This window comes from Muntiacus reevesi, chromosome 12 (assembly GCF_963930625.1).
Source record: "Muntiacus reevesi chromosome 12, mMunRee1.1, whole genome shotgun sequence".
NCBI classification, from domain to species: Eukaryota; Metazoa; Chordata; class Mammalia; order Artiodactyla; family Cervidae; genus Muntiacus; species Muntiacus reevesi.
This window is the reverse complement of record NC_089260.1, coordinates 28,182,897-28,199,878: the sequence shown is the minus strand read 5'-3', so window position 1 is coordinate 28,199,878 and position 16,982 is coordinate 28,182,897. Positions and strand designations below refer to the sequence as shown.

General features: G+C 36.5%; 1 protein-coding gene across 3 annotated transcripts in view; it reads left to right on the top strand.

The window, feature by feature from the left end:
* The window catches only part of CSMD3 (CUB and Sushi multiple domains 3), a 1,308,014-nt gene that overhangs the window by 1,043,978 nt on the left and 247,054 nt on the right, over positions 1 to 16,982 (top strand). For all 3 annotated transcript variants that reach the window (XM_065902671.1, XM_065902670.1, XM_065902669.1), the window contains one exon: positions 11,675 to 11,791. In XM_065902671.1, coding sequence (XP_065758743.1) covers positions 11,675 to 11,791 — 117 coding nt within the window. The remainder of the gene's footprint in view (positions 1 to 11,674; positions 11,792 to 16,982) is intronic.

Sequence of the window (16,982 nt, the reverse complement as noted above, 5' to 3'; positions counted from 1 at the left end):
TAGGATACAGTGAGCATCCAATTGATACATAATTATAATAATAATACCCTAAGAATAAACATATTTGAACTATTCAAGAATCACTAGCTTGCCACTTATTCTGAAGACAGAGTATCATTCATTCCTTTTTCTCAGGTGTTCAGGTGTATCAGTTATACCTAGTTCTGTATTATTAATAACTATTAGGTATGAAGATATGAATTCAATATTGTCCTTGTCCCTGAAGAGTTTACAATCTGATAAGATACAGACAGATAAGGTGCATTGCTCAATATATTAATGAAACAGTCTTGTGAGCACTGTGTGGAAGTGACCCCATGGACTGTAGCCCTCCAGCCTCCTCTGCCTGGGATTTCCCAGTCAAGAATACTAGAGTGGGTTGCCATTTCCTTCTCCAGGGGATCTTCCCCACCCAGCGATTGAACCCATGTTACCTGTGTCTCCTGCATTGGCAGGTGGATTCCTTACCACTAGGGCTGCCGGGGAAGCCCTAAAATATAAAAGAAAGAGTAAACAGGGACTGTTGTTAGAATTTCAAGCAGCTCAATAGGCAGAGTGCCATGGGAAGGAGGATTGTTGGGGACCTTGTGTCGCTCAGAGTTTGAAGTTTTATATATATATCATTTTATACTTCACCACAACTGTAAGAACTGGGAATACTAAAATTCTTATTTTTATAGATTAGAGACCAAGACAAAGAGATTAAAGTAGTTTCTCAGTCATACTTGCCCAGCAGTCTTATTTAGGAGTCCATTTTCTTAATCACTGTCCTGTAGGTAGGCTGAGTAATGCAATGACTTTTTACTGATCTTTTTATAACTCTCAAGGCTAAGAGTGCCTGGTTCTTAACCAAAAATTTAGTTGGTTAAATGTTTCATGAAGGAATACATGGCACCAAAAATAAGTGTGAGATTTTGGATTTCCCACTTACTTCTGTAACATTCCTCTAGGCTACATATGAAAATTAAGAAAACAGTTTTTTTTTTTACCAAAAACTGGTAAAAGTGTTCACCTGAAATGGGTTTTTACATTTCATTTGAAATACAAGTTTGCACTGAAAACACGTGCCTTAATAAATATAGTCAGTGTTAACTCTTTTGAAAATGTGCAATGTTATTTTTAATGACTTTGTTTCACTCATGCTCACATATGTCTTGGATTCTGGAAAACAAATTAATTCAGTCATTACTGACCTGTAAGACTGATCAACATATATAAACACAACTATGGTAAGGCTTCCCTGGTGGCTCAGAGGTTAAAGTGTCTGCCTCCAAGTGGGAGACCCGGCTTCGATCCCTGGGTCCGGAAGATCCCCTGGAGAAGGAAATGGTAACCCACTCCAGTATTCTTGCCTGGAGAATCCCATGAACGGAAGAGCCTGGTAGGCTACAGTCCAATGGGTCGCAAAGCATTGGACATGACTGAGTGACTTCACTTTCACTTTCATGGTAAACTTAAACATTCAGTAGTCATCTGACATCATTGTTTCTTCAACTTCCAACACTTAATACATGTGAAATGATAAAACCTTTTGAAAGGAAAGCCCTCTTACTCTAGCAACTGAAGAGAAAGTTTTAAAAGAAAAAAACAAAAAGTTCATTTTATGATCATAGCTTTCCAACTTTAGAGTAATATTTCATTAGTAACCTGTAATAACCTACTCTTAATTAAATCATATTGTTTTTGTATGAAGAATTAAATAATTGAATTTTTATGCCACATCTTCTGTTTAAATGGCATGATTTACCTTGGGCTAATTCCTTTTTTCTAATCTCCTTGGGGTTTGCAAAATTTTTTGAGATGTGGAATGAGTCTAGACCCTGTTCTGTTACAAATGCATATCAGTTCAGTTCAGTTCAGTCACTCAGTCGTGTCCAATTCTTTGCGACCCCATGAATCGCAGCACGCCAGGCCTCCCTGTCCATCACAAACCCCCAGAGTTTACTCAAACTCATGCCCATCGAGTCGGTGATGCCATCCAGCCACCTCATCTTCTGTCGTCTCCTTCTCCTCCTGCCCCAAATCCCTCCCAGCATCAGATCTTTTCCAATGAGTCAACTCTTCACATGAGGTAGCCAATGTATTGGAGTATCAACTTCAGCATCAGTACTTTCAATGAACACTCAGGACTGATCTCCTTCAGGATGGACTGGTTGGATCTCCTTGCAATCCAAGGGACTCTCAAGAGTCTTCTCCAACACCACAGTTCAAAAGCATCTATTCTTTGGCACTCAGCTTTCTTCACAGTCCAACACTCACATCCATACATGACCACTGGAAAAACCATAGCCTTGACCAGACAAACCTTTGTTAGCAAAGTAATGTCTCTGCTTTTTAATATGCCACCTAGGTTGGTCATAACTTTCCTTCCAAGGAGCATCTTTTAATTCCATGGCTGCAATCACTATCTGCAGTGATTTTGGAGCCTAGAAGAATAAAGTCAGCCACTGTTTCCACTGTTTCCCCATATATTTCCCATGAGGTGATGGGACCAGATGCCATGATCTTAGTTTTCTGAACGTTGAGCTTTAAGCCAACTTTTTCACTCTCCTCTTTCACTTTCATCAAGAGGCTCTTTAGTTCTTCTTCACTTTCTGCCGTAAGGGTAGTATCGTTTGCATTTCTGAGGTTATTGATATTTCTCCCGGCAATCTTGATTCCAGCTTGTGCTTCTTCCAGCCCAGGGTGTCTCATGATGTACTCTGCATATAAGTTAAATAAGTAGGTTGACAATATACCGCCTTGATGTACTCCTTTTCCTATTTGGAACCAGTCTGTTGTTCCATGTCCAGTTCTAGCTGTTGCTTCCTGACCTGCATACAGATTTCTCAGGAGGCAGGTCAGGTGGTTTGGTTTTCCCATCTCTTTCAGAATTTTCCACAGTTTATTGTGATCCACACAGGCAAAGAGAATCTTTAACATTGTAATAGGTAAATCCCTGCTCCTTTGGATTCTGGAGCATACCAAATAGAGTCGCTGTTATGACTAGCAATTCAATTGCAAATCAATATCTATAATTCAGAGCACATTTTCTTGTGACCACAGACTTGGATTTCATATTTAAACCATTTTTATGTTCCCTGGTTTTGATGTCTAAGTCACTTCACAACGTCTTCAGATAGGTAGTTTCCTAGCCTCTCATCATGTTAAGATGCCTCCTTCACTACATTTAGGACTGTATATATGTGGGGCCTCCCAGGTGGCTCAGTGGTAAAGAATTTGCTTGCCAATGCAGGAGACATGGGTTCAGTTCCTAGGTCAGGAAGATCCCCCAGAGAAGGAAATGGAAACATACTCCAGATTTCTTGCCAGGGAAATCCCATGGACAGAGAAGCCTGACTGGCTACAATCCTTGGGGTCGCAAAAGAATTGGACACAACTCAGCAACTAATACCACACACGTGTATATTTAAGTCAGACTTCAAACATGTCATCCTAGAATGTATTGCCAGTATCTTCAGAATAATAAAAAAAATTATACAGAAAATTGAATCAATCAATTATCTCCTTACAGGTGAGGAAAGAAAAGCATGTAACAGTAACTAATAGAATTCACGCACGTATGCATGCTAAGTAACTTCAGTCATGTCTGACTCTTTCAATCCTATGGACTGTAGCCCTCCAGGCTCCTCTGTCCATGGGATTCTCCAGGCAAGAATACTGGAGTGGATTGCCTTACCCTCCTCCAGAGGATCTTCATGACCCAGGGATCGATTGAACCCATGTCACTTATGTCTCCTGCATTGACAGTAGGTTCTCTACTTCTAGCACCACCTGGGAAGTCCTTAGAAGTCACGGTGAGATTCAAATTGTATTAATATGATGGGACAGATTGGACATGGCTGAGCAACTAACACACACACTAGGACACACGATCTGAAGATAGCCAAATCTTTACTTTTATTGAGGAAACAGAAATCCTACTAACAAAGTTCATTCCACAAAACCTGGAAGAGAAAGAAAGCAATTTTATTACTGAATAAGCATATCTGGAGTACAGTGCTTGTTGCAGGCATCTGTGAAAGACACTGTAAAGACCAGACAGAATCTCACACAAACGTATACAGTTAAAAAAAAACAAGTAACATTCTTTTTGTCTCATTCAAAGGGAAAGTGGTATGCTTTTTTTCATGCATACCTTGTGAGCAATCTTGTAAGAACCCTGAGTCAATTTCAGAAGTGTGTTTTTACAGTTTCAGTGGTCAGACAGCTGCAAGCCTTTACTGTAAAATGAAAAGGTTCATCTACTATGTTTTCAAGGAAACCCTCTAAGAGAGAGGCGAAGGAGATTGCTGCTTCCCTGTCCTTTGTTAAACACAGAAAATTTCATTTCATATTTATACTTTAACCAGGGAGCCATTCACTCCTATATTTCTGAGGGAGATATATACATAAAATAGAGTTCAGAAGATATATACATAAAATAGAGACAAAATAGAGTTCTCTGAGCAACAGGGAATTTGATTCCTAACCCCAAAACACATCAACTGAGCTATATTGAGCCACCTGGGAGAGTTACTGAGTAAATCTGAACCATATTTAGGTTATGGTGTAAATAACTCCAAGAATATGTCAACGTTAGGGCTTCCCTGATAGCTCAGTTGGTAAAGAATCCACCTGCAATGTGGGAGACCCTGGTTCGATCCCTGGGTCAGGAAGATTCACTGGAGAATGAATAGACTGCCCACTCCAGTATTCTAGCCTGGAGAATTCCATGGCCTGTATAGTCCATGGGGTCACAAAGAGTAGGACACGACTGAGTGACTTTCACTTATGTCAACCTTAAGAGGAGGTTTTTCTCCCAAAATTTCAAACCTGAATTTTAGGACCTTTCTGATGCTGGAAAGAATTTATGGATCCTCCTAGGAAAGGAAACAAAAGAGCAGGAAAGAAAGGGTCCTGCAATGCAACTAATATTTTCCAGATCTTCTTAGGCCAAAGCAACAATCTCTGAGTCAGTCTTCCTTAAGGAAACAAGTAAACAGAAAATGACAAGGACAGGTGGTTTGGGAGGAATCTAAGTAGAATAGAATTCCCGTCTATGTGTATGTGTATACTCTGATGAAGCCTATGGATGTTAAGGTCATCTTTTAATTTTTTTTTTTAATTTAAACTTTTTCATTTTCTATTGCAGTATAGCCATTTAACAATACTATGATAGTTTTAGGTGAATGGTGAGGGACTTAACCATACATACACATGAATCCATTCTCCCCCAAACTCCCCTTCCCTACAGGCTGCCTCATAACAATGAGAAGAATTCCTTGTGCTATACAATAGGTCCTTATTGGTTATCCATTTTAAATATATCAGTGTGGTACATGGCCATCCCAAATTCCCTCACTACCCCTTGCCCTATGCTGCCCCCTGGCAAATTTCATTCTGTAAGCCTGTAAGTCTCTTTCTGTTTTATAAGTAAGTTAGTTCATTTATATCATTTCCTTTTAGATTCCACATATAAGGGATGCCATACGATATTTCTCCTTCTCTGTCTGACTTACTTCACTCAGTATGACAATCTCTAGGTCTATGTTGCTGCAAATGGCATTATTTCATTCCTTTTAATGGCCAAGTGATAGCCCATTGTTTATATGTACCACATCTTCTTTATCCATTCTTCTATTGATGAACATTAAGTTTCTTCCATGTCTTGGCTATCATAAACAGTGCTTTAATGAAGATCGGGGTGCAGATTATGTTTTTCTCTGGATATATGCCCATGAGTGGGATTATAGGGTCATATGACAGCTCTATTTTTAAAGGAACCTCCATAATGTTCTCCATAGTGACTGTACCAATTTGCATTCCCACCAGCAGTGTAGGAATGTTCCCTTCTTTCTACACCCTCTCCAGCATTTGTTGTTTGTGAATTTTTTGATGATAGCCACTTTGGCGGGTTATATCTCATCATCTTTTTAAACACACAAAGTAAAATATCTCACATAGTCTTGGAAGAGAAACCAATAATATTGAAATACTGTTATCACTTACTGTATTAAAAAACATACTTTTATGTAATAATATATATTCTTACTTAATGCCTTAAATTGGAAGTTCCAGTTTCAAATAATTTTTAGTAGTGATAAGAATAAACAATATTTTGAGGTATCTGAAACAATTTTAGGTAGTATAAAATAGCTCTGATTTCTTTTGTCAACAAAGTCCCAGTTACTTCTGTTGCTAACATGCTTTGTTGCTTACATTTGAAAGTAAAAGAAATGCTAAAATTTTAGTTATAAAAAATTATCTAGAATCTAATGAAAATATAGACATTTTCCCCCATCTAATTTATGAAACAAGGTAAAGAAACCCCTGAATTATAAGAAAAAAAAAAGGAATGTGGGCCAATTCCTACTCCCTTTCACTAGTAGTGTTGGCTCTTTTTTCCCCCCAGATTTCTAAAGGATAAAGAATCCAGAGAAATTGAGGATATCACCCACACTGACTATCAATAGCTGAGCATTGGAAAGTTCTCCAACCCATGAGCACACAGCTGAATGAAAGATGTAGGTCCCTCTTCCTTTGGGATGGAGAACTTTACTCTTTATCCTTAAGGAAAATTAAGAGGAAAGGAAAAGGAAGACAAAGAATTGTTTGTGGAGGGCGGAATGACCTGGGCAGGACCACTAAAAGGCATCTCTGTCTCTCTCAAGTGAAGAGTAGCAGAAACACCAGAGAAGTTTCTCCTGCCTTTTTCTTTCTTTTTCTTTTTTTTTTTTTCATTTATTTTTATTAGTTGGAGGCTAATTACTTTACAATATTGTAGTTCATCACAGTACTGTTTATAATAGCCAGGACATGGAAGCAACCTAGATGCCCATCAGCAGACAAATGGATAAGGAAGCTGTGGTACATATACACCATGGAATATTACTCAGCCATTAAGAAGAATTCATTTGAATCAGTTCTAATGAGATGGATGAAACTGGAGCCCATTATACAGAGTGAAGTAAGCCAGAAAGATAAAGAACATTATAGCATACTAACACATATATATGGAATCTCCTGCCTTTTTCAAAGCTTTGTATTCCTTCTGGGGTTGAGGAGGTTAGTCTATCTTCCTAAGGCATTCATGAAAGCCTCATTAAAGCACTTCCAGGAGATTCTGGAAGAGGTCTGGAGTGTTTCTTAATTCATTTCATTTAAGACCACATCATATGCCAGATGGAGCAGACACTTTGTGTTCCAGTTTCAGTTTGAATTTTCCCCTCTTCCAGGCCTACTCAGTCAGTAAACAGTGAAGCTGGAAATCAAAACTACACCTCTCTGATACTAAAACTTTGGGTTGCATTTATTGTGATAACCTAAGCAAAGAGTTTTGAAAAACCTCTGAGTTTTGCATTCTGTGCATTTAGTCAACAGCAAGATATTAATATAATGTATATTTTATTTTTCCTAACATTCACTGCATACATTTATTAGAAGCCCATTATATACACAAACTATGCCAGGCTCCAGAGGTAGAAACAGTGTGCAAAAAAGACATGGAACCTTTGACTTAAGAGGTCATGGAGTCAAAAGATAGAAATAGGCGTTATACAAATAAATATATAATTACAAGTTGTTATGAATATCATTAAATTAATTGATGAAAAACCCTACATGATGGGGCTTCTAAACTAGTCCGAAAAACAGGAACGAAACTTTCTTGAGAAAGCAATGTTTGTGAGATGATCAGATAGGAGTTAATAAATTGCTACAGGGTTTTTTGTTTGTTTGTTTTTGTTTTTCTCTCTCTCTAAACTTACATATCTTAGGCTAATATGTTAGCTGTTTTAAGTAATATTTTAATAATAAAAGGCTACTATAATTGGTAAAAATTGAGAGAGAAGTATGAAACTAAGTAATGGAAAGGGATTGTAGTTTTTAAAATGCACCAAATAATTCAATTAAAATCATTTTAAAAGCTTGCCTTCCTGTACGTGCTGCTGCTGCTAAGTCACTTTAGTCGTGTCTGACTCTGTGCGCCCCCATAGATGGCAGCCCACCAGGCTCCCCTGTCCCTGGGATTCTCCAGGCAAGAGTACTGGAGTGGGGTGCCATTGCCTTCTCTGCTTCCTGTACATAGTTTCCTACAAAATCATTGATCAATGATTTCTAGGGTCTTGGGAATAAAGCAAATGAGGAGTGACTGCTGATAAGCATAGGAATTCTTTTGGGGTGACAAAAATATTCTGAAATTAGTGGGGTTGGTTACATAACTTTATGAATATACTGAAAAGACACTCAATTGTACACTTTGAAAGGGTGAATTTTACAGTATGTATTACATCTAAATCTTGAAAATGAGGTTAAAAATTAGTGACATAGGTATCACTCATGAACTACTGACACCTACAAGACCATTGGTTTTAGTAGAATTTATGTATGGTAACATGGAAGAGCTGTCAAAGAAGCATATCTATTCATAGACCTTTGTCATACAATGAACACTTCTTTTTCTAAACATGTACTCTATGATGGAGAACACAGCTCTCAGAACACTGAAGACTGAAGAGAATGCCTTCCTAGCCAGCAAAAGCAAATGAATGAATCTAGGCAATTAGTGAGCTGACAGATGTAGAAGGTCATATTGCACTAAGTTGAATGGCTGAGCCATTGAAATGGTTTATAAGCCAATGACTATAATATTAAAATGGATTTTTTTAGTGTTCAACAGGAATGTGTAATTAGAACACAGAATTAATTTGCAAGAAATAAAGACTGATTTTTCTTCTCAGTGAACATATGAAGAAATAGAAAACTCATAGCAATGTTATCCTTAGTTTTCCAGATACATAATGTGAATGTGTCAGAAACAATGCAGAAGAAAATGAAGAGTAAAATAAATGTGACTTGGAGCAACAGTTTATAATTTAAAGTAATATTTATACCATTATGATAAAATAGCTTTATGGGAGGTTTATTATCTAAGGCAGAAAAACAAAATGAAGTTTGTATACATATGTAGAATATGAAGAGGCCAGTGAAATTAATGGCTTACTCATTAGGTATTTTTATTAAGATCAAAGATTCGAACAAAGAAGAGAAAAAACAATAATAATTTTAATCTTAAAGTCAATACAGAGAATAATACTGTCTGTATTATAAATTCATATCACAGAGGGTCATGAAAGGCTTTCTCTTTAAGAAAAAAAAGACTACATGGAAGATACAGCTTTCAAATACACTCTATATCAGGATTTATGATTTGTGATATTCAGTTCAGTTCAATTCAGTTGCTCAGTTGTGTCCAACTCTTTGCAACCCCATGGACTGCAGCACTCCAGGCCTCCCTGTTCATCACCAACTCCCAGAGTTTACCTAAACTCATCTCCGTTGAGTCAGTGATGCCATCCAACCATCTCATCCTCTGTCATCCCCTTCTCCTCCTGCCTTCAATCTTTCCCAGCAACAGGATCTTTTCAAGGAGTCAGTTCTTCACATCAGGTGACCAAAGTATTGGAGTTTCAGTCCTTTCAATGATCATCAGTCCTTCAACATCAGTCCTTTCAATGAACACTAAGGACTGATCTCCTTTAGGATGGACTGGTTGGACATCCTTGCAGTCCAAGGAACTCTCAAAAGTCTTCACTAACACCACAGTTCAAAAGCATCCAGTCTTCGGTGCTCAGCTTTCTTTATATTTAACTCTCATATCCATGCATGACTGATGGAAAAACCATAGCCTTAACTAGACAAATACTGGTTGGCAAAGTAATGTCTCTGCTTTTTAATATGCTCTCTAGGTTGGTCATAACTTTCCTTCCAAGGAGTAAGCGCCTTTTCCTTCCAAGGAAGTAAGCACCATCTGCAGTTTGGAGCCCACAAAAATAGTGTCTGCCACTGTTTCCCCATCTATTTGCCATGAAATGATGGGACCAGATGCCATGATCCTAGTTTTCTGAATGTTGAGCTTTAAGACAACTTTTTCACTTTCTTCCTTCACTTTCATCATGAGGCTCTTTAGTTCTTCTTCACTTTCTGCCATAAGGGTGGTGTCATCTGCATATCTGAGGTTATTGATATTTCTCCCGGCAATCTTGATTCCAGCTTGTGCTTCCTCCAGCCTAGGGTGTCTCATGATGTACTCTGCATATAAGTTAAATAAGCAGGGTGACAATATACAGCCTTTACGTACTCCTTTCCTGATTTGGAACCAGTCTGTTGTTCCATGTCCAGTTCTAACTGTTGCTTCCTTACCTGCATACAGGTTTCTCAAGAGGCAGGTCAGGTGGTCTGATATTCCCATCTCTTTCAGAATTTTCCACAGTTTATTGTGATCAACACAAAGGCTTTGGCATAGTCAGTAAAGCAGAAATATATGTTAATTTCTTACAAAACTCTGTATTCCATATTGCTAGGTCATTTCATTCCATTTTATGCCACGTTTCCATCAAGAACTATTTTCCCAAATCACAATCTGCCTGATTATGTGTTGTTGTTGTTCAGGTGCTAGGTGATGTCTGACTCTGTGATGTCGTAGATTGTAGTCCTCCAGTCTCAGCTGTCCATGAGATTTCCCAAGCAGGAATACTGGAGTGGGTTGCCATTGCCATCTCCAAACATTTTCTGGACACTTTTTTAAATTGAACTTTCCTCCTTCTTGGTTCCCAGTAGTTTAAATTCTTTGTAGCCACCCTCTCAGCTTCCCAGGTGGCTCAGTGGTAAAGAATTCGCTGCCATTGCAGGAGACGCAAGAAACACAAGTTCTATCCCTGGATTGGGAAAATCCCCTGGAGTTGGAAATGGCAACCCACTCCAGTATTCTTGCCTGGAAAATCCAATGGACAAAGGAGCCTAACGACTATAGTCCATAGCATCACAAAAAGTCCGATGCAACTGGTTACATGCGGCCGCCCCCTAATCCTACCTTGGCATTCTCCAGGGTTCCTCTTTGGCCATCTTTCTCATTCTACATAATTCCTGGAAGATCCCATTCATTTAAATAATATCAACTATCTCATTTTGCTTTGAAAACTATAACCCCTTTAGTAGCCCAGATCTTTCTCTGTGTTCCAGAACTATAAATCCAAAACATCCTCTTATCTTGTGAACAACAGAACCACTATCTACAAATTTTCCAGAAATCGGTTTCACCCTCATCTTTTTAAGGAACACAGCACATTTGGGGCTGAGGTAACAGAAATGCACCATCTCTATGTACCATCAGCAACTCCTGATTTAAATGTAAATCATAAGCAGATAAGAGATTGGTGAGAGAATATTTTACTTAGATGAGTGGATGAATGTGTTTATGCAGCCATTCCTGTCCTGGGCATAGAAATACCTAATTTGATGGGAGAATAATCACAGTTGATTTTGAGTAAATTCAAAGTTTGGTGGTGAGTAAAACAATTTCCCACTTGTGTGTGTAATTTCTCATCATTTTAAAAGAGATGATTATCTTTACCCTTTTATCATAAATGAAATCAGGCCACCATTATTACTTCTAGAGATAGATAGCACCATTGTAACTTTATTATATTACTTTGCTTCTGAGAAGAGTAAATCTGAATACTTAAAAAAATTTCTAGGTGCACAATTTTTTATTTTTAAAATATTTGACAATGGGGACCCTTGCTAAAATAAATGTAAATAAATGATATACCTTAAAATCAATTAGCCATATTTTTATATCAAGAAAATATTCATATTATAAATTTTTTCTAAAAATAATATTTTTCAATTTCAGCACCATGTGGAAGTCGTTCAACAGGTTCAGAAGGCACTGTTCTATCACCAAACTATCCAAAAAATTACAGTGTGGGACATAATTGTGTTTATTCCATAGCAGTTCCCAAGGAGTTTGGTAAGTAAGATTCATCTCATCATGTAGTATATCATTATAAGCATGCTTTATTTTCACTGTATGCTATTCAAAATGTTAGTTGCTTTTTAATGAAAATATTTACTACTCATAAAGTACTTTACTCTAAAAATTATTTTTAGATAGTAGCTTTGTAATAATAAAGTTTTGAGGTTATTTTTTGCATTCTGAATTTACAGTCAAGTACACAGGTGAACAACAATATAAAAATGAAAACAGGATTGTTTTTAATTTTTAAAAATAAGTACAAAAATAAGTACATCCAGTAACCCTGCAAGTGCCTTCATAATGGAATTTCATAAAATGGGAAATTACCAGAGCATAAAACAAAGTCTGCTCTGCCAAATATGCATATATTCAAATATGGAGCTATTATAATAATGACAAAATAGGTACAAAACCATTATACTAGTTTTATATTTTATAAACACATTTGCAGATAAAAAATATTTTGGTTTTAAGTACCTAGTTTCTACAACAGCAGTGATTATAAAAAGACAGCAAAGGACATTTCGACTCATCTTGTCAACCTGACAATCTGTTCTACATTGGCACTGAGAAGACAATGTGTCCTTTGCTGACTTCACATCTCCCTGATCACAAGTCTTAGAAGTCACTTACCTGGCTTCTAAAGGTTTTGGATCTGAAATCCAGCTGGATCTAACCCAGGTTAAGCTCTGTTTATGGATGGATAGGCAAAGGATATATAGTGAACAGCAAAGTGTGGGAGAGAGGCTGAATGTCTTTTAGACTTCTGCAATTTAGATTTACAGCATTTTGTTACATGATGAAGGATTTGCTAGGAAATGAATGTCTGGGTCAGGATGATGGAGTATTTTAGCAGAAGGATATAGATTTTATCATATCAAGATTTTTGGATCACATCTTCACTTAATGTTTCTGCTGATAATAAAATAAGCTGATGCTTCCAGTCCAATTTCTTATAATGAGAATTTACCTATATATCCTCCTTTTCTCTGTTCTGAAACAAGTCCAAGATCCACAACTTAGTAAAGAGAACATTATCACCAGAAGGGAAGTACTAAACCTTTTATTTTAACCTTGAAATAAAATTGAGGATGCCAATATTAGCAGAGTGTCTTTTTCTGCACTCTTATTCCTTAGCATGTTGATTGATTTATTCAGAGTTGAGCTCTTTGATTATGAAGAGAAGGACAGTTTAGAAAGAAAAGCATCATCCATATAATCGTGTTTATTGTATTGCCTTTTGCGTGCACAAGAGTTTTCCCTTTCTAGAGGTCTTTGTAGTCCCCAGTCACCAAAAATATCACATGGTTACTGATAGAATCTTGGCAATGCTAATCCAGAAGATCGCATGGCTATCTGAGTCTCTTTGGAAGCCATTAATTTGTTCTATTAGATTCTATCCTTGGGATGCCATGCAGCCAAAGGATTGAAAAAGAAGAAAATCACATTTCCTTTCCTGATACATACACGTGTTGGTCACTGGGATGTATTTTATAGTAGCCTGTATATAAATGTATATTCAAAAAGAGAAGGAAAAAGTTCTGATTAAAATTAAATTAATGGATTCCTAGTGAATGGAATTTTTATTTTAGCAGAGCTAATGTAAGTAAAATTTAATTCTCTTAATATGAAAAATGATACAACCAATAATTGGTGATTTTTAACACGAATTTTTTCAAACAAGTCTTGGATTTTCTGTGGATAAAATCAGGTACACTTTGATTAATTAGTAAGGAAACTGATTATATTTTTCTATAAATGTTGCATCATTCTTTATTTCAATCTTTATATGAAGTCAAACAGATTCTAGTCTAATTTTAGCATGTTACACATTAGCTGTCTGTCTTTGGACAAATAAACATAACTTCTTTGAAACTCAGTTTCTTTATGTGTAAAGCAGGGATCATTATGTTTGTGGAGCAGAGCTATTGTTAGTAGTAAATAAGACTATATTATATATAGTATGTCATAGTCTATTTTTCATACTATTGGGTTAAGAATGCCAGTTTTGGAGACAGATTTCCAGATAGAGAACACAACTCAATTTGGTCTTTTCCATTGGACTAATTACGTGAGTCTTACTTTTTGTATCTCTATTTCTCTATATCTTAGAGTTATTTTATAATTAAATAAAATATGTGTGAGTCATTACATAGTATATTGTAAGTCACATACACACATGGATGCACATACAAATACTTTATGTTCATATTCATAGGTACTCCTCACCTCAAAAGTTGAAATAAAATGACATGGATTACTCAGTAGCCCTAGGGTTTTAAGAGTAACATAGCTAAAAATAAAACATTTATGTTATATAATTAAAGCATGAAAACACATATTTTGTGCTTTACATCTCCAGTGAATATCTAATCACCTATTGATCACTTGAAATTTTCAGAAAACAAAATAGAGGAATTAAAAACTGCGGTCATAGATATCTTCCTGTCCCTCCCTTCCCCTCTTTAATGTGAGATAATCAAGCAACAGTTACTGGATCTCTGCAGATCAAATGTTTTGTTTGTTTGTTTCTTCCCCTCTTTCTCACTTTGCCATGCTTTCCTTCTGTTGCTTTTGTGTTGTGTTTTATGACTTTTGGTATCACTTCATAGCATGCCACTTTTCATGTTTTTCCTTTTTCCTGCCATTTATCCCAAATTATAACCATTTCTTCCTCCATATCTTTTATATGCAGACACTTAGAATTTAATTTTTAAATATTGTATCATAATATCTGTCAATACACTCGATTCATTTATTGAGATTTCATGCTTTTACAAGGGTTAAACTTCTAAAGTCATTATATAAGAAGAAAGCCACATGTAATCAACATTACTCATGAAAATACCATGTCAGCCGTAGAAGATAATCCACATTATTTTGTGTAAGCCATATTATCTCAACAATTCTAACAGGACATTTTTTCCTCCAGTGTTACAAAGATAACAGTTGTTCAGATAATACCAGATGAGCTAGTTTGGTTTCTTATAGGTCATTTACTACAAAATTGCTTTCATTTATTTATTTTTGCCCAGTGTAGATTTGAATTCATTTAAATTAAATGTACATGTAATGTGACTCTACTGGTTGACTGAGTGAATACTATTTTGCCAGTGAATTTATGTCTTTAAGTTTTTCTAGATAAGAGTCATCAATTCATAACACTTTTTTTTAAATGAATCCATTTATTTTACTTTACAACATTGTATTGGTTTTGCCATACATTGACTTGAATCCGCCATGGGTGTACATGTGTTCCCCATCAATTTCAACTTCATATATTAGGGTCATCTGATAATACTCATTCTGTAGGATTCTAGTTCTAAATACTTAGAAAATAACTTTTGTGGTTCAGTTATTGATATTTAGCTGTCTTTCTTCTAATGAACTATTTCCCTTGGAATTTTTTTTTTTTTAATTTAAAAATGTTCTAGTTGGGACTTCCATGGTGATCCAGTAGTTAAGACTCCACACTTCCTCTGTGGGGTCATGGGTTCAATCCCTAATCAGGGAACTAAGATCCTACATGTCACACAAAGGGCAGTCAAAAAAATTACCATAGTTTATTTATTAATAAAATAACTTTTATTTTTCCTTCATCTTGGTGTTTAACAATAAGTTGTTTCCCCTTATGGTTTGTTTGCTATAGTCTTCATGCACTGTTTTTAAGTGCCAAAAAGATAGCAGACACATTTTATTTTATTTTGAACTTGGTATAGAATAGATATTTTAGAATATAAGAGAACTGTTGACATTGTTGGGGGAAATATTTTTATTGATATCATGTATTTATACCTATAGTGTGGGGCCAAAGTCATTTTGAAAGGAAGAGGTGGCTGGCTAGTAGATTTGGGGAATAAATGTTGTTGACTTCTATATCCATAACCTTGACTGAGATAAAACAGAAAGAGGTAAGAGCTATAACCGAAGTACCATACTAGTCAAAGGCTAATGTTTGTTTTTGTCTGTTTTTTCTTGGGATAGAAAGTAATGGAGTTTTTAGCTTAAAGCCTAACAGAAATGTAGTAGAGAGGGCAAAATTGAAGATTTTAGATGGACCAGTTGGTCAAGCAAGATGCTTAAAGCAATCTAAGGAGATGGGATTTTAAAAACCTAGAGGGCCTCTTCAAACTATAATGCAGGAGAAACAATCCATGATTAGTATCATTGTACCTCAATTAATTTCACATGAAACACTGCCTTTTGAAATTACCATCGCTTCCTGATCTCCTTCCTCTCTTCCCCTTCTTCCATCACCCACTCTTTACATTCTGGAAAGTATCTGCAAAATGGATGTATTAGTGTCCTAAGTCTGCCTTAACAAAGTATGATCCTGGAGAAGAATTCTTCCTTGCTTTTTCCTGACTTTAATGGACCCAAGCAATCCTTGAAGTTCTATGGTTGGTAGCTACATCACCCAGGTGGCTCTAGTGGAGAAGGGAATGGCTACCCAGTGGTAAAGAACCCTCTGCCAATGCAGGAGACACTAGAGACTCAGGTTCAACTCTGAGTCAGGAAGATCACCTGGAGGAGGGCACGGCAACTCACCTTGGTATCATTCTGTATCGTTTGTTCCAGGGACACCAGTTGTAGGATTTAGCGTCCACCCTGATCCATAACCTCATGTGAATCTTAGTTACATCTGCAGAGGTCCTTTTTCCAAATACAATGATATTCTGAGCGCCTAGGTGGGGTTGAATATTGGGGGGACTCTATTCAACACGCTACAGAAGATAGCATTTCTACAGTTTTATGTAGAAAATCCTAGCATAAATTACTCTATAAAGCATGTATCAAATACTAACTGTATAGAATGTAAACTAACATTCAGATTTCTTGGAAAATTCTAACATATAAATCACCTTGAGGAAATCCAGGATAGTCTACAGTGACTTAACGTTGTGTTTAGCCTCCCGGATAGTCTCACCTCCTTAAAGACGCATACTGAACACATATTTCTTAAGATATAAAGCTTGCTTTTTCCCAAGACTAGCTTTCAAAAGTGGCATCTTGAAGGTGTGCATGAAAACCTTTTCAGGTTTTCCTTCTTAGATTTCCCAGATATCTGCCCTCTCTCTTAAATTTTGTTGTTGTGTAGACTATTGGTTGCATAGATTTCAAATTCATGAATCCTTAAATCACACAAAGTTATTCTCAGTCTAGTATATTCTGTACAGGGGCATGG